Below are 25830 nucleotides of genomic sequence, written 5' to 3' on the forward strand. Positions count from 1 at the left end.
CACACAGTCTGAACCTTAAATGTTTATCAAATATTTGCAGTGAACTGCTTTAAAACTCTGCCTTCCTCTCTTCCCTCCCCCTCTCCTCCATCCCTACCTCTCTCCTCCCCCTCTCCTCCATCCCTACCTCTCTCCTCCCCCTCTCCTCCATCCCTCCCTCTCTCCTCCATCCCTCCCTCTCTCCTCCCCCTCTCCTCCATCCCTCCCTCTCCTCCATCCCTCCCTCTCTCCTCCTCCTCTCCTCCCTCCCTCTCTCCTCCCCCTCTCCTCCATCCCTCCCTCTCTCCTCCCCCTCTCCTCCATCCCTCCCTCTCCTCCCCCTCTCCTCCCTCCCTCTCTCCTCCCCCTCTCCTCCCCCTCTCCTCCATCCCTCCCTCTCGACTCCCCCTCTCCTCCCCACAGTAACAGGACCTCTCTCTGAGTCCCAGATCGCCTACATGTCACGGGAAACCCTTCAGGTACTTCACCCTCAGCTGGCTGCCTCCTCTCCGCCAGGCCTGAACACTTCCTATCAGAAGAGAGATTCATTCATGTATTAAGATCAGTGTTTTATGTGACCCACAGGGTTTGTACTATCTCCACAACAAAGGAAAAATGCACAGGGACATAAAGGTAAGGCCCCGTGAGGCTGTTGGCTCATTTTGCTCGTCAGATTATCTCGTTCTTGTCGGGTAACTGATCAGTATTGCTTTTATATCTGCAGGGAGCAAATATTCTATTGACAGATAACGGCTATGTGAAACTAGGTAAGTCAAACAAGACGCTGGCAACTGTTTTCACAACCCAGTGTTCAGTAGCCCACTCTGGTTTTCTCAGGGCGTAGATCTAACTGTACTCTTCACCTCTTTTGTCTTCTTCCCTCTCTTTGTCATTCCTACTCTCTCTCTCTCTCTATCTCTCTCTCCTCTCTCACCTTCCGCCCTCTCTCTCTCTCTCCCTCTCCTCTCACCTACCGCTCTCTCTCTCTCTCTCTCTGTCTCTCTCCCTCTCTCTCTCTCTCTCTCTCTCTCTCTCTCTCTCTCTCTCAGCTGATTTCGGTGTGTCAGCCCAGATCACCGCCACGCTGGCTAAGAGGAAGTCCTTCATCGGAACGCCGTACTGGTGAGAGCCACCGTCTCTGATCCTGATCCCATATCTGTCATCGTCATGATCCCATATCTGACCCCTGATACCACCCCTGATAACTAATCTGACCCCTGATACTGACCCCTGATAACTAATCTGACCCCTGATACTGACCCCTGATACCTAATCTGACCCCTGATACTGACCCCTGATAACTAATCTGACCCCTGATACTGACCCCTGATAACTAATCTGACCCCTGATACTGACCCCTGATAACTAATCTGACCCCTGATACTGACCCCTGATACTGACCCCTGATACTGACCCCTGATACTGACCCCTGATACCTAATCTGACCCCTGATACCTAATATGACCCCTGATACCATCACACACCGTTCATATTGCAAAAGTAAAAAAGTAATAGACTTTTGGTAAGAGACCTCTCTCCCTCTCTCTCTCTCTCCCCCCCCCCCCCCCCCCCCCTCTCTCTCTCTCTCTCTCTCTCTCTCTCTCTCTCTCTGAAGGATGGCCCCGGAGGTGGCGGCGGTGGAGAGGAAGGGGGGGTACAACCAGCTGTGTGACATCTGGGCGGTGGGCATCACGGCCATCGAGCTGGCAGAGCTGCAGCCGCCCATGTTCGACCTGCACCCCATGAGGTGAGCTGGACTGCAGTGACACATGACGCATACACACACACACACACACACACACAAACACACACACACACACGGCTGCAGAGGTAAGATCATTGTTTTTGTGGTGAAACCATTTCTGTTTTTCTTAATCTTTCCCAGAGCTCTGTTCTTGATGACAAAGAGCAACTTCCAGCCTCCTAAATTGAAAGACAAAGTGAAATGGTAAGAGGTTCGCACTGTGTTTCATCCAGGCAGTAACCATTCTGAACCTTCCGGGGAAAATGAAAAAGACTCACCTCTCTGTCTTGTCGACAACAGGACGAATAACTTCCACCACTTCGTCAAACTGTCTCTAACGAAAAACCCAAAGAAGAGGCCCACAGCTGAGAAACTGTTGCAGGTAGAATTTATCCAAACGAGGGCCTCCACCCCCCACAACCCCCCCCCCCCCCACACACACACACACACACACACACACATAACACCTACAGTAGCACCTATTCCTTACATACGCCTGTCTAGAGCACTCATGATGATGATGATGAGGAGGAGGAGGAGGATGCAATACACTCCCTATGACCTCACTTCCTCTTCCTGTGGCCCTCGCAGCACCCGTTCGTGTCCCAGCCCCTCAGTCGGACGCTGGCCATCGAGCTGCTGGACAAGTCCAACAACCCCGACCACAGCACCTACACCGACTTTGACGACGACGACCCGGAGCCAGAGGTACATGTGCTCACCACGCCTACTGCCTCCCACAGCCTCTTACAGCCTCCCACAGCCTCCTACAGCCTCCTACAGCCTTCTACAGCCTCCCACAGCCTCTTACAGCCTCATATAGCCTCCTACAGCCTCCTACAACCTCCCACAGCCTCCTACCGCCTCCCACAGCCTCCTATAGCCTCCTACAGCCTCCCACAGCCTCCTACCGCCTCCCACAGCCTCCTACCGCCTCCCACAGCCTCCTATAGCCTCCTACAACCTCCCACAGCCTCCCACAGCCTCCTACCGCCTCCCACAGCCTCCTATAGCCTCCCACAGCCTCCCACAGCCTCCTACAGCCTCCTACAGCCTCCTATAGCCTCCTACAGCCTCCCACAGCCTCCTATAGCCTCCTACAGACTCCTACAGACTCCTACAGACTCCTACAGCCTCCCACAGCCTCTTACAGCCTCCTATAGCCTCCCACAGCTGACGGCAGGGGGGCCCTTCATGATGGAATGTAGCTGAGCATCTGGTTACCCAGACAAACACAAACAAACACCCGCATTAGTTTCCTTTTGTTTTGTTGAAGTTGAAAAGAAAGAAAAAAGAAAAGTGAGTATGAAGAGGAAGAAGGGTTCTTATTTCATGACAAGTCGGGAAGGGATTTGAAAATCTAAGAGCAGTCCGAAGATCCCTCCTCTGGCTCCTACAGACTCAGCTCAGACCATCGCTCTCCTCCCAACTGTCCCACTTTTCTTTGTTTCTTTCTTTGTTTCTTTCTTTCTTTGTTTTTTTTCTTTCTTTCTTTGTTTCTTTCTTTGTTTCTTTCTTTCTTTCTTTCTCTCTTTCTCTCTTTCTCTCTTTATTTCTGTCTTTATTTCTGTCGTTCTTTCTTTCTTTCACCAATCTTCTTCCCTCCTCCTCCTCTTCCTCAGTTTAAGTATAGGGGTCACTTCCTTCCCATCAGCCCCGGGGCTCGGCGCGCTCCTCGGTTCGCAGCGCGTAGAAAGGTACCAGTGTGACCGGCGGTTTGAGCTGCACCCCTCCCAGTCTGACCAGTACAGTGTGGTTGCCCACTACCAGTTTGACCAGTAGCTCAGACGGAGTACTAACTGAACAGTATTGTGTGTCACATGGACCGGTTATCCCCAGGACCAACCTGAGCTCGCTGGCCCCCTTGTGTGGAAGGGGACTTGCTGACCTCTTGTCTTGGCTTGCCATGGCGTGGTCGGTCGCCTGTGTGCAGTGTTGTCTCCGGCTGTGTGTTGCTGTGGTTGCCGTGGGAACCGTGGGCTTTGAGCTGAGTCACAGGTCAAGAGGTCATTAGTGCAGGATAGTGCAGGCTCTTTCTATTTGTTTGTCTCATTACATTTTGTTTATTCATTTTTATCTATCATTAATCTCATCTAACAATTATCTCTTGAGTATTATTTGAGCGCTGAATGATTTAGGATCCGTTGAGCCGAAAGCAACATTATACTGACTGAATAGGCTTGATAAGACCCTTACAGACATACTGTTGTTTAAACCCCGTAGTCTAGTAGACTCTGTCCCCTGGCCAAACTCTCATATGTAGTACAGGGTCTTTCCTGCATAGAGGATTTTTGACCCCCAAAGAGATTTTAGCCAGAGCCAAAGGCAAATCTCCAGTGCCAAAATGCAAAAAATTGAGAATTAAAATAGCAAATCCTCTCCAAATGTGTTTGATAGCTTGTTTCAAGTGCAGCCCATCCCTCTTTCATGCATTGTCCATGGTTTGGACCACTAGTAATCAAGATAATTAATAGACAGGTTATCAATATTTGAAACATTTTGTCTTCATATCCATTTTTTGTCATGTCGGGAGATTTCCTGCGATTGTGAAAAGTGAGCTCAGTCAGAACGACAGCAAAGAATATAGGCCTATAAATGCTGGTAGGATACTCGGCATAAAACTGAGGTTTCCCCCCAAAAATGTGTGCAAATCACCTCCCAGACACCCATTCTGAGCCAGGAAAAACCCTGCAGTAGCACTAATACTCTGAATGTGATGAACAAAGCCGTGCGTGATGATCAGGTTATGGTGGGTATCGAACTCTGGATGTTAGGAGCCCACTACAGAGCCAGACTGTGAATGAGTTACAGTACTGTAGATCTTGTGATGTATGTATATTCAGTTGCCTGTGTTTGATACTGTATGCACTATGGGTGTGTGTGCATGTATGCGTGTACATGCGTGCCAGTGTGTGTGTGTGTGTGTATTAAATCGTTTGTTGTGTTTCTTTCCTGGCAGTCTCCAGTCTCTGTTCCCCATCGGATCCGATCAACCAGCAGAAGCACCAGAGAAGGAAAAACACTGTCTGAGATCAACTGTAAGTATGTGTGTTTGCAGACGATGTCATCTATTACAGTTGACGGTAATCTGGCAGGATTTACACAAATTTGACAGTGTGAGTGTTATCTATGCTCTACAGCTTCCAAACTATGTTGCGCACATTCTTTCTTTCTCTTTCTCTCTCTCTTGTCTCTCTGTCTCTCTCCCTCTCTCTCCATTCTCTCTCTGTCTCTCTCCCTCTGTCTGTCTCTCTCTCCATCTCTCTCTCAATTCAATTCAATATGCTTTATTGGCATTAATGTCAGGTGAACAATATTGCCAAAGCATCAAGGATAATACAATTCAATAATGACACGAGAATAAAAAGTAAATATTCAATTAATTAAAGTAACAGAGAGAGAGGTCATAAAATAGGCATATCAAATGCCATATTTAAAATACATAAATGCATAAATGAACTAGAAATGGTGCTCAGAAAGCACAGACCTCCACCCCTGAATGCATGTCATGACTCAATTGGATGCATGGCATGCCAAAATTAAATGGGTTCTAAATAGGCCCATGCTACACCCCTCCGCCAAGTTTCATGAAAGGCAGTCTGGTAGTTTTTGTGTAATCCTAGTCCAAAAAATGAATGGAGGTGAATGGCCGTCCGGGTTGTGTTTGGGCTGGGGCGGAGGTAAAAATGAATGGAGGTGAATGGGTGGCTGTATTTGTCTGGCTCTGTGGCGCCCCCCTCGGGTCAGAGCCGGCAGGGGGCAGTGCGGTGTACTCCAGGCTCTCCCCCCACACACCCCAGTCCAAACCCCGTGTCTCTAGCACCCCCACACAGGGAGCTGGCTTCGTTCTAGGTGTTGTTTTCATTCATGGATCCAGCCTGTGTTTCGGATCTGCTCCAAAATGTAATGGGTTCTAAGGTGGCCCATGATACACCCCTTCACCAAGTTTCATAAAAATTGGTTTGGTAGTTATTGCGTAATCATAGTCCAAAAAATGAATGGAAGTGAATGGGCAGTCCAGCAGTGTTTGGGCGACCCATGGACCCGACCCGTGATTCGGATCCGCTCCAAAATGTAAGATGCTACACCTCTCCACCGAGTTTCATCAGGTCGTTTTTGCATGATCCTGCTAACACACACACACACGCCACTAAAAACATTACTCCTCGCCCTGCGCTGTCGCTGGGGTGGAGGTAACAAACAAGAAAAGATCCACATGAAGTAGAGGACTAAATGAGAAGACAGAGTGTGAGGGGAGATTAACGACAGCTGTTATGTTTTGTTGTGCTGATTTTCTCTCACATCCGCTCACATATCTTGCTGCTTCTATGGCGCTGGCACTATGTTCTCCAAGTATATGTTGCATTTTAGTCTGGTCAGAGAGCATATCAATGTTTTTGAGTTTACATTACATTTTTTTGTAAAGTACTTCGTTCTAATTTATTTGTGTTCAACATTGTAGAAGGAAATGTTGCTCTGTCTCCAACTCTGTGTGGACAGAACAGGCACAGCATTTATTCTCTGACACAGCCTGTGTGACCTTTCTCTGTCTCTCTCTCTCTCTCCCTCTCTCTCTCTCTCTCTCTCTCTCTCCCCCCCCCCTCTCTCTTTCTCTCTCCCCCTCCCCCCCCTCTCTCTCTCTCTCTCTCTCTCTCTCTCCCCTCCCCCCCGCTCTCTCTCTGTCTCTCAGTTGGTCAGGTGAAGTTTGATCCTCCTTTGAGAAAGGAGACGGAGCCTCATCATGAGCCGGTGAGTCACCTACTGTATCCCATTGTTAGTGTGTATGTGTCTGTGTGTGTATGTGCGCATAGGCGTGTGTGTGTCTGTGTGTGTGTGCGTGTGTGTGTGCATGCGTGCGGGCGCGAGTGTCCGCGTGCGCATATGTGTGTATTTGTTGTGGTGACTTGTAAGACCCCTATAGACAAGCCATCTGTTCCAGTCCCGGAGCCGCCATGGTGCTGCAGTTATAGAGTCCCATCAACAGCATGTCTGATCTCACACGCTCACAGGGCAAACAGGAAGTCCCGCCTACATGATTGTGTGTCTTGACCTTGACCTCTCCCTGACCTCTGTGCCCACGTCGTCGGTCGACTGAACGCGACTCGCAGGGGTGCACAAACTGCATGTCCGCACCTCTTCTCCACCGCCCCTCGTCCCTCCCTCCCTCCCCCACTCCCTGATTGGTTAACATGATGGCTCTCCACTCCCTGATTGGTTAAAGGACATGGCCAACATTTTGGGAAATACGCTTGTTTTCCATCTTCCCTGGGGTGAGACGAGCAGTATGAAGCATTTTCAATTCTGTGCGTGTAATATGGAGTGGCGAGACCTGGACCGATTAGCCTAGCTTAGCGGCATTCACTGGTACCAGGTTAGGCCGATTAACGTGTGTATTTCCCATGTTGAGTGATCACAATTTTTGTTTTCTAAGCAGAAATACGGAACTCTGAACTATTTTTTTTAGAAGCAGGCGTAGGGATTACACGCATCACTCCAAACGCGTAGCATTGCGACTAGCTAGGTATCGAGGTACACAAACCTGCGTTCCAACGAGCGAAGTGGATATCATCAGCTCGCACACAGTTAGATGCTACAATAGACTAGCTTGTATCTAGATACACCGTCCACGACTTTATAAATATGGTTCAGTGTGTTGTAAAGAGCTGTAATAACAGGCAGTCGAGGCCAGGGTGTCACGGGTCGTTCCATAGGTTTCCAAAGGATCCGGAGCGCTAAGCTAGGCTAATCGGTCCAGGTCTCGCCACTCCATATTACACGCGCAGAATTGAAAATGCTTCATACTGCTTGTCCAACCCCAGGGAAGATGGAAAACAAGCGTATTTCCCAAAATGTTGGCCATGTCCTTTAACATGACGGCTCTCCACTCCCTGATTGGTTAACATGACGGCTGCGTTGACGCTGGGTCTCTCTCATCCCGCCCACTGCGCAGCGCTCCTCTGAGGCATATATGGACTGTGTAGAGGAGCTGTACTACACTGCAAGACCTAACCTGGTACTTACACCTCTCCATCCCCGTCTCTCTCTCTCTCTCTCTCTCTCTCTCTCTCTCTATCCATCTCTCCTTTCTACGCTTCGCATCGCATTTCTCGTTCGCCGTCCTGTCTTCCATCGTGCAGTTTGTTTTCATCTGTCGCTCGTGTCTTTGGAAGCGCCTCATTGGCTGGTGTTTGGTTTGGCTGTCACGGTGATGTCGTTGTTCCTGTATCCACCATTGGTGTTGTTGTTGTTGTTGTGTCCGACCCTATGACCTCACAGCTCACTGGACCTCAACACTAGCAGGGCTCTAGAGAGGAGGGGGATGGAGAGATAGAGGGAGGGGATGGAGAGAGGGATGGAGAGGTGGAGGGGATTAAAGTGAGAAGGGAGGCGGGGCAGAAGTGTTTGTGCGTAGCGTCTCGGGCTGCAGGGACAGGATGAGCCGTGAGGGAACAGCTCTGTGTTGAAGATGGACAAATCAATATGGGGAGATCTGCTGTGTCAGCCAGCGACACTGCTCTGCCATGTCCGCTAGTGCAGTGCTGCATCACACACACACACACACACACACACACACACACACACACACGTTTCTTGCCACGGTGTTTTTCATGTCATGGCTCTAATATACTATAGTTGATGCAGAATATATTCACCACAGCTATTGTGCCTTTTTCTGTGTGTGTGCGTGTGTGTGTGTGTGTGTGTGTCTCTGTGTGTGTGTGTGTGTGTGTGTACGCTTATTTGTGTTCATACTGTATCTGTTATGTTAAGTGTAAGAGCAGGTCATGTAAAGCAGTTAATGTGTGTGTGTCTATTCTAGGACCTCCAGCTGGAGTACGGACATGAATCACCCAGTCTACTGGGAGAAAAGAAGTAAGTCACACATTCTGGAGACCTTCTCCTCTCCTCCTCTCCTCTCCTCTCCTCCTCTCCTCTCCTCCTTCCCTCTCCTCCTCTCCTCTCCTCCTCTCCTCTCCCCCCTCCCCATCCTCCCCTGTGGCAGTGAGAGGTGATTTCCTGTAGGGAGAGGCTTTTGATGTCTCTGATCATTTATTCATGACAACTCCTCCTGGAACGACCGCTCTGAAGTGCCCTGTAAGCTGTGTGTGTGTGAGTGTGTGTCTGTGTGTGTGTGTGTCTGTGTGTGTGTGTGTGTGTCTGTGTGTCTGTGTGTGTCTGTGTGTGTCTGTCTGTGTGTGTGTGTGTGTGTGTCTGTGTGTGTGTGTGTTTTTACATCCATACTGTACCCGCTAGCCGGGGTGCATGGATGACTCATTGCCTAAGCAGAGTGTGTTTAAAGTCACTCCCAGGGAGCCCAGTCTTTCCTCATGTCCTCACTAGAGAGAGTTGACCGTCTCTCTCCTCTCTTCTTCTCCACCTCTTCTTCCTTCATTTCACTCGTTCATTGACAGGAGTCTTCTCAAGTCAGTGGAGGAGGAGCTTAAGCAGAGGTGAGTCAGGCCACGCCCCTCCCGGGGGACGCCACCTGTTCACGGTCAAGGTTCGGATCCGCTGGCGTGCCCTAACCCACAACCCCCCGCACACCGTCAGCCAATCAGTGTTCACGCGGGACTAATCCAGCCAATCAGCGTCACACAAAACTAACCCGCCCCAACTGCTGCTGGCCAACCGCAATGAGTGTTTTTTACCCGGCTGATTTTTGTTGCTTGTTTGATGCTGGCTATATCAGGACCATGGTCCACCTTGGCAATGCATGGCTTCGTTACTTTAATTACATAGACAAATTCCATAGACTTAGTCAAAGCCCTAATTGGTGCTACTAGCTGCAAGTGAAATCATCTGCTTTTTCAGTGATATACATTTGAGATCTATTTTTTTTCCATGGTAATGCTGTAGTCACTGAGTCATATAACCTTATCTTTTTTTATCTGGCTGTGTAGTTCGGGTCCTGTATTCAGGCCTAGGTGTCTCAGTATTTCCTTCCTGTGAGAAAACGTAGAGAGCAGCTCTTGATGTATCCTCTTTGGCTCAATCCCAAATACGCCCCTAGACCCTGCACCCTAAGAACTAGGCACATAAAGAGCTCAGGCAATGGGACAGGTGTCAGTAACACCGTTGAGACGTGACAGATCCATGCTCTTCCCATCTGCTCCATTGTCTCAGATGTCCCAAGTGCAGGGTCCGTAGGGGTGGATTTGGGACTGGGCCCTAGTCTAGTCTTGCTGTGACTGGCCCCGCTTAGCCCTTTGCTCCTTCCTATCTTCATCTCCTCAGGGGCCATGTGGCACATTTAGAGGATGATGATGATGATGATGGTGGTGATGATGATGATGAAACTCAACAGTAAGTTCTCTCCCGTGACTAGACTGGCTGCCACCCCCCCTTCTCTCTCTCTCTCTCTCTCTCTCTCTGTCTCTCCTCGCATTGAGGAAGAGGAGGAAGGGGAGATGAGGAAGAAGGCCCACCCGGCCACTTCCCCCCCCCTCCTCAGTTTCATCGACGCATCTCCATGCTGCATGTCACGCCATCGCCGTGCCGTCATCCATTACACCTCTCAGCTTTCCTACACTTTGAGATCTGCTTGATTTTGCTTCCCAGGCATAATGGAACTAATAGAATAGAATATAGAACAGAATAGAACGTTTAATTTGCCATATATACCCAGTAAGGGTACGTTGGAATTCTCGTCATTGCTCGTCCTTACAGTTCCAGCCCTTTGTTGAAGGGAATTGAAATCAAACGCACCTCAAGTGTGACAAGCGTCCGAGACATGAACTCCGTCCAGGTCGTCTGTCCCTCACGTGCCCCTGTCCCTCTGTGCCTCAGACAGCCCTGTATACAGTCAGCCAGTCTCGTTCGTTACCTAGCGCTAAAACAGAACCATGGGGCTGGGTCTCTCAATAGCATGTCACCAAGGTCATCCTACGTCCGCCCTAGATGCTTTTGGGAAGCTCCACCCCAAAGGGTTCTGTGGCGTTTCTGTCAGTTACGTATCTGACCCTCGGCGGCGGCGCTGCCGTTAGCCGGTTCCCCTGTCTGAGGTGAGGGAGACGGCTGGGGTCAGGGGTCGGCCTGCTGCGCTTCCTAACGCCCCCGGCCCAGTCCTGCCGTTCGTCCCGCTGCGTGTCGCTCGTCCCGGCCGGCCTCGTGATCACCTGCTTGGTATGCATGTGTCTTGTGTGTGTGTGTGTGCGTGCAGATTCACACCACCCGCTCACCCCACGCTATCACTGTTTGTCTCTACTAACGCACTAACTGGTTTTAGGTTTGGAACCCAGCCTGCATGATTGAACCCCTCTCAACCCGTTGGTCACCAAAGCCAGTCTGGAGTGTGTGCTCTGTTAAAGTGTTCCCCCATAGTGACTTTGTTTGATTGGTGGTCCTATCCATCACGATTGATTTGTGTGTCTGTCAGTCAGTATTTGTGTTGTCTCCATGTCAGCTGTGATTGGTGTAACGTGACTGTCAGTCATGTCTGTCAGTCATTTGATTTGACCGTTCATATTATCGAGGACGGCTGTTTGATTGGGCCTTTGGGATATTCTGGATGTTTGTCCCGATCGTGTGTTGTTGTTGTTGTTGTTGTTGTTTGTCTAACACTTCATCTTAACACTCACTTGTCCGTTTTGTTCCAGACAGCATGTGTGTTTTCAAACTCTCAGGGGCTGTTTCCGAAGTACAGAGAAAGCATAGTCATCGACTGAGTCACTTTTAATGGGATATTTAGGGATTTAGGATTAGGGTTAATCTGGATTACGGGACACAAGTCCTATGCTGTATGTCTCTCTGTACCACCTTTGAATTGAATTGGAACCTTTATTTATTCAGGGAAGTCAATTGAGAGCAAGCTCTCTTTTTTAATGCCACCCTGATTACAATAAAAAAAATACACATAGAAAATAAGTACATGATACAACAAAACAACATAAAATCACAAAACAAAGTCATGAGATCCGAGAATAAAAACAAGACTACAGTACAATAAACATGTGCAGTCAACATTCATCAGTCCTGTCCTGAACCCCTGTCCCTGTGTTCTGTGTTATTAACTGTCTAACACTACGTCTGTAACAGGCTGCGTCGTGTTTGAGAAAACATGACGAGTCTCTTGACGAATGTAAACACATGTAATCCCGCCTATTTTTCTCCCTCCAGCAAATCCAGTACCATCATGAGGCCCAAGGTCCCGCCCCCTCTACCCCCCAAGGTAGGAGTCGGACCAATGGCACATCAGCATCATCATCCATCAATACATCCATCCATCCATCAGGCTGGTCCACTGTCAGCCCATTCTGGGTTACTCTACTCTCATAATAGACGAGATGGTGTAGTATTACTATTAGTTATTATTAGTAGTATTACACCATCTCATGTAGTATTACACCATCTCGTATAGTATTTTAATAGATTTGTTTGGACTGCTTGTTGAGATATGGAGTGTAGTTTTACAGTGGACCGCATGTTTATGTGGACCTCTTTTCTTCTCTCTCATCTCTCCATTCTCTCTCTCTCTCTCTCTCTCTCTCTCTCTCTCCCTCCCTCCACCTCTCTTTCTCTCCCTCCCTCTCTCCAGCCCAAGTCCATCTGTCCGCCCCAGGAGGGCCCAGCCCAGGGAGAGGAGGACGGTGGGGGGGGGACCATCAAGCGCTGCCCCCCCGTCTCCGAGAGCCCCGCCCGGCCCTCCCACGTCCCGCCACGCCCCCCGCCCCCCCGCCTGCCCCCCCACAGACGCAGTAGCCTAGGTAACGAGCACACGGCCGGACAGGGCCCGGGCGGAGCAGAGCCCGAGGGGGATGATGGGACTTTTAGACATTTCTGGGAGTGGCTTCACGCCCCGCACACGGAGGAGGAGCTGGAGGAGGTGAAGGAGTTGGAGGAGGAGGAAGAGAGTAAGGCCGGCCGATTGGTAGAACCCCGCCCCACACCGCTCCCCCCCCCCCTTCCCATCCCACGCCTGGCCTTTCCCTGATTGGTTGTTATTCCCATCAATCGGCACCTGCAGAGCGTGGCTCCCGCCCCATCTCCGTCCCTCCCCTCTCTCCTCCCCTTCGGTCTGGTCAGTCTGTGATGTCCACTCCTCCCCCGTGTCCCCAGCCTCAAGCTGTCCAGCAGCCGTGTCCCATCCTCCGCTGTCACCCTCGAAACATTGTTGATCGTGAATTTAGTTCGTCTAACTTCTGTGATATTTTTAGCGACTCATGTGTTTCTCATTTGATCATTTAGCATCCTTGATCTGTTGACGCACGCGCACACACACGCGCACACACTCACACACACTCGCAGACACAAACACAAGCACAAGCTCTCTCCAGAAGGATATGTAGTTAAGGGTGTGTGTCTGTGTCCACAGGGAATGGATTGACGTCCTCCCCTCAGAATGGAGAGAGAGAAAGTGCAGCGGAGAGGCAGTCTACGATGCCCCCTAGTGTCCCCATACGGAAAGACAGGAAGGACATTCCGGTGAGGCCGCCACTCCTTCACTCTCTAAAACCCACCACTACAGTTCAATTCCTCCACTCCATTCTTTTTCTAATCCGTCTATTGCAAGGCAGCTCTCAGCGGGGGAACAGAGGCAAGACTTTGTTTACCTGTGTCATGTCATGTCTGCTACTGACAGATGGTTTATATCTGTGTTCTCTCTCCCCAGAAGCCTATAAGCAATGGTCTCCCGCCCACACCCAAGGTCCATGTGAGTATCATGCCTCCTCCTCTCTCTTTAAGGATATCAAGTACAGTATTTACACCCCCCCCCCCAATGCACCCCATTCCAAAGAAACCCTATTGACCGTGCACACTTTAGATACCCTGCTTTCTCTCTCTATACACACTCTTTCTCTTGACCCCCCACTGACAGAAGCTTTCACATAGAGCATAGCTTGTGTACGTACTTTTTTCTCAATCGTCCTCCTCTCTTTGGCCAGATGGGGGCGTGTTTCTCTAAGGTGTTCAACGGCTGCCCGCTGAAAATCCACTGTGCCACTTCCTGGATCAACCCGGACACCAGAGGTAGGACAGGAAGTCAGCTCTGATTGGCCCCTCAGAGACCCTCGGCAGTGCCTCTGGGCGGAGTCAGGGAGACGGTGCTGCAACCTGCTGGAGGAAAACCAAACCACTGGTGGTGACTGGTTATTTTTCTATGGCTAACTGTGTGTGTGTGTGTGTGTTCCAGACCAGTATTTAATATTTGGCGCAGAGGAGGGGATCTACACTCTAAACCTGAACGAGTTGCATGAGACGTCCATGGAACAGGTGGGTTCTAGGTGAAGCTAGCTGGTGTCCAACACACCCCTTGGTCCAACACACCCCTTCAAATGTTTGCTTGATTCAGCTCTTCAATGGAATGGATGTCTTTGAAAGATGATCATGTGTTCTGTTTCTCTCTCTCTCTCTCTCTCTCTCTCTCTCTCTCTCTCTCTCTCTCTCTCTCAGCTTTTTCCCCGGAGGTGCACATGGCTGTACGTCATGAACAACTGTCTTCTCTCCATATCTGGTGAGACCACGGCAAGACTCATCAAACATTTCGTTTTATTGCGATGATAAATTTCTGTTTGCTCTGTGCTCCGGTGTCGATAGTTGTTGTTGTTTTTGTTGACAGGAAAAGCCTCCCAGCTGTACTCCCATAACCTGGCAGGTCTGTTCGAGCACGCCCGGCAGATGCAGAAGCTGCCAATGGCCATTCCCACGCACAAGCTCCCCGACAAGATGATTCCCAGGAAGTTTACCGTGTCCAATAAGATTCCAGACACTAAAGGGTGCCAAAAGTGCTGCGTAGGTGAGTGGAGCTCCGGGCTACAGAGGGGTGTCGGATGTACGGGTCTGAACTGAACCACAGGTTGAACAACTTCTCACGACACAGAATGCCACAGAGGCATCGCAGAGCGAGACAGAGTTGTGGAATGTGTTTGTTGATGGCGTTTGTTTGTTTGTTTGCTGTTGTTTGTCCACAGTGAGGAACCCGTACACAGGTCATAAATACCTGTGCGGAGCCTTCCAATCCAGTGTGATTCTTCTGGAGTGGGTGGAGCCTATGCAGAGGTTCATGCTCATCAAGGTTAGTGTCTGATTGGACAGACCGGGCCAGTGTCAATGTCTGATTGGACAGACTGGGCCTGTCTCAAGTGCCTTCCTTTCCTTTCCTTCCTTCCCTCTACCTGACCCCTGTCACTGCTGCTGCGCTCTCTTCTAACATGCTAATGCTAACTTCAATCACCTCTCTCTGTTATACCAACCATGTTAATGCTAACTTCAATAACCTCTCTCTGTTATACCAACCATGCTAATGCTAACTTCAATAACCTCTCTCTGTTATACCAACCATGCTAATGCTAACTTCAATAACCTCTCTCTGTTATACCAACCATGCTAATTCTAACTTCAATAACCTATCTCTGTTATACCAACAATGCGAATGCTAACTTCAATAACCTATCTCTGTTATACCAACCATGCTAATGCTAACTTTAATAACCTCTTACTGTTATACCAACCATGCTAATGCTAACTTCAATAACCTATATCTGTTATACCAACCATGCTAATGCTAACTTCAATAACCTCTCTCTGTTATACCAACCATGCTAATGCTAACCTGTGTTCTCTGGAACGTCAACATGCTAACGCTAACCTCTCCCCCTCATCTGTAGAACATAGACTTCCCCCTGCCGTGTCCCCTGGAGGTGTTTGAGATGCTGGTGGTCCCGGAGCACCAGTACCCCCTGATCTGTGTGGCCGTCAGCAAGGGGGTGGAGCTCAACCAGGTGGTCAGCTTCGGCACGGTCAACCCTAACTCCACCTCCTCCTGGTTCACAGAGGCTGGTCAGTAGAGCGTGGTTCAGGTGATGATTATGGTGGATGATGATGATGATAATGATGATGATGATCTTCACGATGGTCTCCCCTGTCCACCAGACACGCCCCAGACGTGCGTGATCCACGTGACCCAGCTGGAGAGGGACACCATCCTGGTCTGCCTGGACCGTGAGTCTAGCCCCTCTTCCTCCTCATCCACAGAATGTGGACCGCCGGTGACATGGGAGATGTTCTTCCACACTCGGGTTTTCGTGCAGAACTTTGAACTTAGTTCTGACGTGAGAATCTCCCTGTGTTTCTCTCTCTACCTCTCGCCAGGATGTATAAAGATAGTGAACCTCCAGGGCAGGTTGAAGTCCAGCAGAAAGCTATCTGCTGAGCTCACCTTCAACTTCCAGATCGAAGCCATAGGTGAGTGTATCATTACTGCAGGTTATGGGGTCAAGCCCCTACAGTCCAGTCTTAAAATCTTAAAAGTCAAGTTGGCTTGGCAAAAATGCAATTCATTGTGGGGGATTTTCCCCAATGGCTGTATTCTTGACAATGAGCCTGACTCCTATCATTAGAGATGATAAGGTTACTCAGTGATTCTAATTTCGTCGTTTTAGTACAGTCAGTACAGTGCCAGCATTCCGAAAACTAATTGGATTTTCCCTTTATTATTAGAAAGCGCAGTTTCTCAGTTTTCAGGAAATGTTGGAATGTTGTATTCTTTTTGATTTTTTTGATATTTTTTTTAACTTTGCTGGTGACGTGGTTGTATTGAAAGGGTTAAAACAAAAAACGAATACACAGATTATACTGGAGTGCTTTTCTGTGTGACATTCAGAGCGGCTAATATAAGTGTTAATTAAGGTGACCGCTCAGCAAACAGGTCAACCCCCCCCCCCCCGCCCCCATCAGCCCGGTCAACCAATCATAAACCCCGAATTCTAGCCAGTAGCTCCCTTCAAATTCAAGAGGTGGCGACTCACACGAGTCTCACATGAAGATTTTACGGCTTCAGTGACAACTGAGGTCACAGGGTGCAAGATGGTGGAGTATGTCATCGGCATGAGCAGTGCAATGTTTACCATCTGTGTGTTATACCTGCGTGTCTTTGCAGTGTGTCTCCAAGACAGCGTTCTGGCCTTCTGGAGGCATGGCATGCAGGGGCGGAGTTTCAAGACCAATGAGGTAAACTGTTTGTGTGGAGGGAGGGAGGGAGGTAGGGAGGGAGGGAAGGAGGGAGGGAGGGAGGGAGGATTTTAGAAGAAGGTGTAGTAGGGCTATGTTAAGCTGCATGTTTCTGAATCCAATCTTAAAGCAATACATCACGATATTTGGACATTTACAAACATGTCTGGTGCTAATTCTCCAATTAGATTTACTAAAAGTAAGCTGAATCGTCCAAACAGTCTACTCAGAAAGATAATACATTGACATTTATTACCTTTTAAAACTCGCGCCCCCGGGATGCAGCATTCAGTCGAAGTGCGCATGCGCAACGTTGTGCTTAAACAACACAGTAGTAGCTAACTATTCCGGCGTCTATGGATATCATGCGTTTTTTAGCTCAATGATATAAAGGCGGAGGTGAGAAAACCGAAAAGAAACATCACAGAGGAAGCCAGAAAAAGAAAAAGACAATCTGATAACTTTACGACAGTACGACAGTGCACTTACTCGCAGAGCCTTTGGGGGCGCAGTTCTAAGAAAACCGAAGAAAAAGCTATGTATTGCTTTAAGCTTTTCTTATATTCTCTGTTTCCACAGATCACCCAGGAGATCTCCGACAACACCAGGATCTTCAGACTGCTTGGATCTGATAGGTGAGGAGGGGTCTATTACAAGATCACCTCTCTCTCTCTCTCTCTCTCTCACGCACGCACGCTCAAACTGTCTTGCATTTACGTACGCATTTTATACTGCGAATAACGTCTACAATTAAACTTCACTGGAGATTGTTTGAATGTAATCGCACTCATTAACCCTTTAATTTCACATTTATTAATGCCTGATTCTGCTGGACAGGCCCCAGGAGCCTAAGCCTGTCACGGTTGAGTTGCGAATGCATGCTTGTATGATTTAACAGCCCTTGATGTTTCACGACTGAAGTCTAGGAGAGAGTACAGAGACTCAGGGGCTGAGAGGGCGGGAGAGAGCAGCCAGTCAGCCCAGGTAGAGCACTTATCCCTGGGCCACACCTGGCTCATTCACTGGGTCCCTCTCTGGTCTGTGGATGTCCCCCCGCACTACGTGTGTCGCGTGTGCCCATGCGCTTGTGTTTGCGTGTTGTGTTGTCTGTGCGTGTGCTCGTGCGTGCGTGCGTGTGCAAGCAAGAGAGAGTGTGTGTGTGTGTGATGTCGTGTGGGTAGTTCCTAGCAGAGATGTTTTCTCCTCTTATCAAGACGGCGTGCTCCGGTCTGAGGGTCTCTCACACCTTAACAAGCGTTTCTGGTTGATGGCATAGTTCTGTTAACAGCAGCCTGTCGGTCTCTGGTGTGTGTATGTGTGTGTGTGTGTGGGGAGGGGGTGGGGAGTGAAAGACTGAATGGGTGTTTCATTTGTTTCCTCCTTGTCATCCTTCCTTATGGTCCCCTTTAATATAATACATCAGGTGTCTCCAGTGCCTTGTCCAGTGTCACGTCTGACCGCGGGGCTTTGTGTGTGTGTGTGCGTGTTCCAGGGTGGTGGTGCTGGAAAGCAGGCCGACGGACAACCCCACAGCCCACAGCAACCTCTACATCCTGGCCGGCCACGAGAACAGCTACTGAGCCACCCCTAGCCGCATCCCACCCACACTGCATCATGGGAAACGGAGTCCACTACAGACAACACTACTTCTACTACTACTACTACTGCTTCAGCTTCACAGAAGACCGATTCCGCAAGGGTTGACCTCCAAAACCTGCCTTTCTACTTCCTTTAACACAAGCTTTTATTTATTGTGGCATGTAACTAAGACGACCCAGATGACTTTTATATATGATTTTCGTTTTAAGAGAAACAAATACAAAGTGTTGCCACCACTGCTAGCATCTTAGCCCACCACACAAGTGCTTAATTTACCTCTTATTTAATTGTTGTAAATATAAATGTATTTTTGTGCAGCGAGGACCCCGGCTACTCCGGGGTCGGACACTAAGGACAGAGAGAGAGACACTTGAGACCGGCCGTGTAGATAAGTGTGCATAGGCCTTCTGTACAGGTATGGATGACACAAACAGGGGTGTCGGTGACGTCAGAGAGGTGGCGAGAAGGGATGGACTTCCTGGTCATGTGACATGGGACAGAATGTGTATTCTTGACTTTGAGGTTTGGCTTGCCCAGACCCTATCCAGAAACAACCCCTAGCCCCACTCATTTTACGCCTGGATTGATCTCAGAGGATTGGATGTAAGTTAGGCTGCTTGTTCATTCCATCTTGGCCTCTGATTGGCCAGCTGGAGTTGTACTGCCTACATGTATCCAGTACTGTCAGATCTTCTGTAGGGTCCAGTGATTGGGGCACTGGGTTGATCTGGGACTCAGGGTTGGACTGGGAAGCACCACCGATTGGTCATTTCATTCTGCACGCATCATTTTTTACATATATCATCACTTCATGTCAGTTTGCTTTGAGGAAACATCAGCTGGGAGATTTTAGTTAGTTTCCCGGGATTCTTTTTTGTCTTTATGAGATGAACCTAAAAACTGCTACTTCTTTATTTTATGCTTTTTTAATACTGTGGAATCACTGGTGTTAAAATTTGCACAAAAGGTATTTGAAAAATCAAATGTGACATATGTAACTGTGTGTATGTAAACTAGCAGCATACATACATGTGTGTGTATGAAAGGGCATACATGTACCGTACATGTACTGTAGCTAGATGTGTATATGCATTGTGTGTATATGAGTCTGCACATGTATGTACGCGTCTTCACAAGCTGTGACACAGGAGTTGCATTTGAATAGCAGAAATTAACTGAACACTAGCTCAACGTTATTGGGATGATGTCATTAACACCACTGAGGTCGGCTATGTCAAAGGTCAAACTAACGCGCCCCAGTGGTACCGTCATTGTTGAATCATGCAAGTTAACGTCGTAATGCTTCTCAATACCGATCGATCATGATTGATAAAAGTCCAACATAGAGAACAAAATACACATTCCTTAATACAGGGCTCAGTGAAAATGTCTGAAAATAAAATAAAAAATTGAATGTTACATTTTAATGTAATGCCAAAATATGTGTTCAGTCTATGGCCAAAATTAGTTGGGTGTCTCTACCTCGTGCAATGTTCTAGAATATAAAAAAGACAACAAAGTTGTGTGAAAGCCTACAGTGTAACTCTAAGAACACTACTTCATGTTGGTTATGGTTTTCTGTACAGTGCGCATGTGTAATAGAATCCTGGACGTACAAAAACCCGTTTGTTTTTGCAGCATTACCATTTTCATACTGCGATGCACATTGTTCAATGTATATAGTGTAAAATAAAAATCAGTTGGATTTACATACTGTATAATTGCCTATATTTTGTTTTAAATGTGTAACAGATTTATGAAACCGGTTAACACAATAAAATAATGAAATAAATGGAGGAGTGGTGTGCGTGTTTGTGATGTTAGTGCTGCTCTGTTGGGACAGAGGTTAAAACCCAGAGAGATCTAGTATATGAAGTAAGGGGAAGTCAACACAGATAACACCAACTTTAACCATTTTTAATTTCCCTGATTTTGAAGCTTTCATGATTGTCACAATTTTGATTTATTTACACAAAAAAACTGAAAGAATTAAAATTCTTTGAACGTCTTTGATTTTGTTTCAATTTGCGGATCATCTTTAATGATTTCGTTGTAAATAATTGATCTTTACATATGTTATTGCCGTACCTGAGTATAGTATGCAAAATATATTTCCACCTGTGATATTGTTAATGAAAATAGAAACAGCACTAGTTCAAAGCCAAGGTAGTTCTACCACCAGTAAACAGCATTTCTACAGCAGGAATTGAAGATAGAAGTGTGTGTGTGATAGTCTGTTGTGTATTCTTTATACATAATAGGCATATGTGTTCATGAGAGAGTGTGTTTGTGTTTTTAGAGTGTGTGTGTGTGTGTGTGTGTAGAGTATGTCTGTGAATAGTTTTCAGTGTGTGTGCTCCTGTGTCTTTCCCAGGCCTCTGTTCCAGCTGGTCATGTGACGGTCACACGGCAGTCCCTCTGTCAATGTCCAGATGCACTCTGGGAGTTTTTCCTGACTCGTGGTCACTTGAGTTCTCTGTCTTCTCATTGGATTTCTCCTTCCCCTCCCCTCCCGACCTGCAGAACACACGGCATAGCGGTTGGGGATCATGTGTTGGGGTTTCGGTGTTCAGCACCTATGTGCAGAGGACATCATGCGCAGCGGCTCGTGTCCATGCGTCTTACTTCTTCTTGAAGAGCTTTTTGAAGGAGCTCCTGAAGCCTCCTTTGTCCTGCTTGCGGCTGCGCTCGCTGAACTGGGCGGGGTTACTCTCATCCGGCCCGCCCCTCCACCGTGGCTCCTCCCCCCATGGTGGGCTGGCAGATTCCTGAGTCAGAGAGGACATGAGGGTTGACACATGATACAACCAGCGACATATTATACAGGTTTCTCCCACACCGGCAAATTTATATCAAATAAATATTTAAAAAATCGTTAAAAATATATTTTAAAATTAGGGCTGGGTATCAATAAGAATTTCAAGAATCGATTCAATTCCGATTCACAAGGTTCAGAATCGATTATCACGATTCGATTTGATTCGATTCAATAACGATTCGGTTAGTGTTACTAACCTGTAACCTTAATTACATGACTGCCAAGTTATGCAACACATCAATACTAGTGCTGGGTATCGATACTGATTTCCAAAAATTAATGAATGAATCATTGAATGAATTAATGAACTATTCATTCCTTCATTTATTCATTCGTTCATTAAATAATGGATCGATTTTGGGATTCATGAATCGATTCTGAATCATTTGATTCAGAATCGATTTATCTATTTTTTTTAACCCAGCCCTATTTAAAATATCTAAAAAATCTAACAAATTCCAACACTCCCTGAAAGCTGAGAAACTGCATTTTCTAGTAATAGGAAAAGTCCAATTAATATTTGAAATGTTGCCACTGTACTGACTGTACTAAAAGGGTTAAGCTTAGTTTAATGGAGATGGAACCCAGAGCCCCTATAAGAACGGGGCTGATTGCGGTTTAGCTTCGCAGATCCAGACTCTGTATGATTACACACCTTGAGATCGCTCTGTAGCTCCTCCTCGGGGGCGGCGGCCTGTCTCTCTGGCTCCACCCTGTGCTGGGTGCCCAGGCTGCTCTGGCCCCTGCGTGTGGGGCCCGGACACCCCTTACTGCCCTGCCTCTCCAGCTTGGCGTGCTGGTGCCCCCGCAGGTGGTCCGAGAAGTTAGGGTCCGCCCCCCCGCTCACCACACTGTCCAGCTGCAGCCCGTTCAGGGACTTGCTCTTCCGCTGGCCCTTCTGCAGGGGCCGGTGGTGGTGGCGCATCAGGGCCGCCTCGTCCGGGGACACGCACCCCCGGCCGGGCAGCTTGCCGTACCCGCTCCCCTGGCTCCTCCTCTCGCCGTAGGCCTCCCTGGAGCCGGTGGCGGCGACGGCGGTGGCCGGGGCGGCGGCGTGGTGACTCTTGGGGCAGCGCACGAAGGCGATGTCGATGCTGGAGTCGGTAGACGAATGGTCGGAGCACTGGTCGTACAGAGAGGCGCGCTCGCCGTCCTCGTACAGGCCCTCCAGCCCCGGCGCCTCCCCGGGGAGCATGAACTCCCCCAGGGCGTCGGCCAGCGCCGACCCGGGGAGGGGCATCCTCTGGTGGGCAGACGAGGAGGAGGAGGACCCCAACCCCACACCACCCGCCACCGCCAGCACGCCCGCCTCGGGCTCGCTCTCGGGGATGCTGTGGAGGCCGGCGAGTTTGAGCCGGGGGTCCGGGGGCTCGGGGGCGTAGAAGGGGACGGGCGGGGAGGGGGGGTGGAGGTCCTGGTCGTAGCGGAGGTGGGGCTCGCCGTCACGCTCGCGCTCCCAGTCCTGGAAGCGTCTGGACTGGATCTGCTCCAGGAGCTTCTGTTTGCTGCGCTTCACCTGGTTGGCGTGCTCTCTGGGCGAGCGGGCGGAGGAAGAAAGAGAGAGAGAGAGAGATGTCGAGGGAGGTGGAGAGAGGTGTCGAGGGAGGTGGAGAGAGAGAGAGAGAGAGATGTCGAGGGAGGTGGAGAGAGAGAGAGAGGTGCCGAGGGAGGTGGAGAGAGAGAGAGAGACGTTGAGGGAGGTGGAGAGAGAGAGGTGTCGAGGGAGGTGGAGAGAGAGAGAGAGATGTCGAGGGAGGTGGAGAGAGAGAGAGAGAGATGTCAAGAGAGGTGGAGAGAGAGAGAGGTGTCGAGGGAGGTGGAGAGAGAGAGAGAGGTGTCGAGGGAGGTGGAGAGAGAGATGTGTCGAGGGAGGTGGAGAGAGAGAGAGAGAGAGAGACGTCGAGGGAGGTGGAGAGAGAGAGAGAGAGGTGTCGAGGGAGGTGGAGAGAGAGAGAGAGATGTCGAGGGAGGTGGAGAGAGAGAGAGAGAGACGTCGAGGGAGGTGGAGAGACTCGCGGTCAGTGGGCGGCCGCACGAATGAGACAAGAGAACGACCGAATGAAGCGGGAACGGTGGAGGGAGTGGGAGTGGCTTACAGTACGGCGTTGCTGGCGGGGAACGGAGAGCCCAGCTCGTTGGCCTGGATACCACAGTCCATGTTTCTGAAGAACTGCTTCATGGTTGACCTGCGGCAGGGACAGAACGCACGCACAGAAACACACTCTTTTAGAACTCGCAGTAGTCCTACTGAATGGATCCATTCAGCACAGCGCATCATCACCCACATTCATTGTGCCCTCAACTAATGACCCGCGTGCGCGTGTGTGTGTGGGTGTGTATGCGTGCGTGCGTCTGCGTGTGTGTGCGCATCTGCGTGCGTGTGAGTGTGTGCGCGCGTGCGTGTGTGTGTATAGTGTGTGTGTGTGTGTGCGTGCGAGTATGCGTGCGTGCGTCTGCGTGTGTGTGCGCGTCTGCGTGCGTGTGTGTGTGTGCGCGTCTGCGTGTGCGCGTGTGTGCCTGCGTGTGTGCGTGTGCGCGCGTGTGTGCATGCGTGTGCGTGTGCCTGCGTGTGTGTGTGTGTGTGTGTGTGTGTGGCTCACCTCTTCAGCTCCTTGCGGTTGTGCAGCAGCAGCTCCTCGTTGTGCTGGAGCAGGTGGTCGTACTGGGCGGTGAAGGACCTGAACTGCTGGATGCACACCAGGAGGAGGTAGTAATCCGGGTGCTCGGCGTCCGTCTGCTTCAGCAGGGTCTGGGGCGCCGCACGCCAAACAGCACGCACATGATGGAAGTCACGCGGCAAGGAGTAAGCCCGAAAGTCATCCCCTGACCATTAAATCTGACATTTTTATGAAACCTTGTATCTCCAAAATGGGAGGTTTTCAGAATGTTGAAAGGAACATTCCAATTTCTTTTTTTTCTTCTTTTTTTTGGTTTTTTTTTTTTTTTACATAAAATAACATACTGTATGATGAGCTGTTTAGAATAATTACTAATTAGAATAATTGCCCCCAGGGCTGGATGGGGTTCTGAGGTTGTAAAGGGTAGTCCCAGCTTTCATTTGATTGATTGAAGAAAAAAAAATCACCAAAATGGAGATACGAGGTTTGTGCCCGACAGGGAAAATATGTTATTTTGCGGATCCCAGGAAGACCACTGGTCACCTTGGCAGCAACTAAAAGGGATCCAAATAAATAATAAACAATAAACTAGGAGATTATTTCAGTCAAATGGTAGGTTCAAGTGTTTAGGTTATTATATGGGCCAAGTTCAAGGAGCTGGTTTGGGACAGGGCCAAGTGTGTGACTAAGGGGGCTAGGGCTTTGTTGTGGACAGGGCCTAGTCTGTTGGCTATACAGCTATACAGGGTCTAAGGGGCTAGGGCTTGGTTTTGGACGGAGCCGAGTGTGTAAAGTATATGGGGATTAAGGGCCTAGGGCTTGGTTTTAGACGGAGCCGAGTGTGTAAAGTGTATGGGAATTAAGGGCCTAGGGCTTGGTTTTGGACGGAGCCGAGTGTGTAAAGTATATGGGGATTAAGGGCCTAGGGCTTGGTTTTGGACGGAGCCGAGTGTGTAAAGTATATGGGGATTAAGGGGCTAGGGCTGGGTTGTGTACAGAGCCCGTTCCCTGACCTGCAGCAGGAGGAGGTACTCCGGGATCCTCTGGACCGGCTGGAGGAGCAGGGTGTGCAGCGACGGGTGCGTCTCGTCCCCCATGATGTCACTCTGGAACAGGCAGTCGGCCAACCAGAGCAGAGAGAGCCGTCAGTGGGGGAGCAAAAGTGAAATAGTCATGTGAAGCATCAGTGAAAGCTCATTCAGTCGTACAGTATCTCTCTCTACCCCCCCCCCCCCCCCCCCCCCACACACACACACACACACACCCCGGACGCCGTCGCTTTCTCTCTCATCTCAAGAGGGGGATTTTTGCTGATGACCATCCATCACATGGCTGTGAAAATGGATTAAAGCAAAATCTGATTTACTTGCTTAATAAGGATGGAGACAATTATTGATATGGTAATTTTCCACTCTGGATGATCCACTGTTGTCTGTGTGTTTATCTCTGGGCTAGGGGCCTCGCGCGGCTCTCGGCCCTCATGAATATACTGATGTTCTGTTCAAACCGCTGCTCCTAACTGACCCCGGGGGACTGGCGGCACACTCTCTAAAAATAAAGTTCCCTGTGAACTATCAGTCCTTGAAGAGGAACCTTTTGAAAAGTTTTCGGATAGAACTTTTACATACCCTGTAAAAGGTTCAGTCTGGAATTAAAAAAGGTTCTGTCTCCTGATATGGATCAATAAGGAACCTATTTTTTCAGGGGGTTCCTCCAGTCTACAGGGTTCTAACGGTTCTATATACAGTAGTGCTGGTCTCTTGTTCTCGGAGGGTACTTGCTGAGGCCCGTGCTGACCTCCCCCAGGGGAGAAGCTGCTCCAGGGTTACTGTACCTCCAGCAGGCTGGCCGTCTTCATGTGGGTGGAGGTCAGCATGCTGACCACAGACAGACACTCAGGCAGTTCCTTCAGATAGGACACGTAGAAGTCCAGGAAATCACTCTGCAGAGCGCAGACAGGACAGAGAGAGAGAGAGAGAGAGAGACATTTCACTTCTCCACCTTTTACCCTGAAACGTGCACTCGTTCATTATCCTGCACAGATGTGTCCCCTCATGATAGTCTCATCTTCTCTTCTGTTCTCCTCTTCTCATCCCTCTCTTTCTCTTCTCCAGAGGGTCACACGG

General features: G+C 49.2%; 2 protein-coding genes across 6 annotated transcripts in view; one reads left to right on the top strand and one right to left on the bottom strand.

Annotated features, from left to right (window-relative positions):
• LOC311325560 (mitogen-activated protein kinase kinase kinase kinase 3-like) overlaps nt 1–19948 on the top strand; it is a 36533-nt gene extending 16585 nt beyond the window's left edge. Inside the window, exons 5-33 of one of the 5 annotated variants that reach the window (XM_084458277.1) lie at nt 403–458; nt 565–612; nt 704–746; nt 1029–1101; nt 1595–1726; nt 1865–1927; nt 2024–2105; nt 2315–2431; nt 4683–4761; nt 6414–6472; nt 7674–7736; nt 8544–8596; nt 9136–9174; nt 9959–10027; nt 11840–11891; nt 12258–12573; nt 13035–13144; nt 13332–13373; nt 13606–13690; nt 13854–13933; nt 14114–14174; nt 14280–14456; nt 14632–14735; nt 15328–15499; nt 15593–15661; nt 15812–15904; nt 16599–16669; nt 17249–17304; nt 18162–19948. In XM_084458277.1, coding sequence (XP_084314403.1) covers nt 403–458; nt 565–612; nt 704–746; nt 1029–1101; nt 1595–1726; nt 1865–1927; nt 2024–2105; nt 2315–2431; nt 4683–4761; nt 6414–6472; nt 7674–7736; nt 8544–8596; nt 9136–9174; nt 9959–10027; nt 11840–11891; nt 12258–12573; nt 13035–13144; nt 13332–13373; nt 13606–13690; nt 13854–13933; nt 14114–14174; nt 14280–14456; nt 14632–14735; nt 15328–15499; nt 15593–15661; nt 15812–15904; nt 16599–16669; nt 17249–17304; nt 18162–18249 — 2552 coding nt within the window. In that variant the 3' untranslated portion in view covers nt 18250–19948. The remainder of the gene's footprint in view (nt 1–402; nt 459–564; nt 613–703; nt 747–1028; nt 1102–1594; nt 1727–1864; nt 1928–2023; nt 2106–2314; nt 2432–4682; nt 4762–6413; nt 6473–7673; nt 7737–8543; nt 8597–9135; nt 9175–9958; nt 10028–11839; nt 11892–12257; nt 12574–13034; nt 13145–13331; nt 13374–13605; nt 13691–13853; nt 13934–14113; nt 14175–14279; nt 14457–14631; nt 14736–15327; nt 15500–15592; nt 15662–15811; nt 15905–16598; nt 16670–17248; nt 17305–18161) is intronic. The other 4 variants (XM_084458278.1, XM_084458280.1, XM_084458279.1 and 1 more) reach the window with 4 other exon arrangements.
• Nucleotides 19949–20670: 722 nt separating this feature from the next.
• Nucleotides 20671–25830, bottom strand: part of arhgef33 (Rho guanine nucleotide exchange factor (GEF) 33) — a gene marked incomplete at both ends in the record, with an annotated part of 12550 nt that continues 7390 nt past the window's right edge. The window contains 7 exons of the mRNA XM_084461410.1: nt 20671–20785; nt 20894–21036; nt 21742–22618; nt 23183–23272; nt 23687–23835; nt 24718–24810; nt 25539–25646. Coding sequence (XP_084317536.1) covers nt 20671–20785; nt 20894–21036; nt 21742–22618; nt 23183–23272; nt 23687–23835; nt 24718–24810; nt 25539–25646 — 1575 coding nt within the window. The remainder of the gene's footprint in view (nt 20786–20893; nt 21037–21741; nt 22619–23182; nt 23273–23686; nt 23836–24717; nt 24811–25538; nt 25647–25830) is intronic.

Source organism: Borostomias antarcticus (assembly GCF_949987555.1).
Source record: "Borostomias antarcticus genome assembly, chromosome: 2".
In the NCBI taxonomy this organism is placed as follows: Eukaryota; Metazoa; Chordata; class Actinopteri; order Stomiiformes; family Stomiidae; genus Borostomias; species Borostomias antarcticus.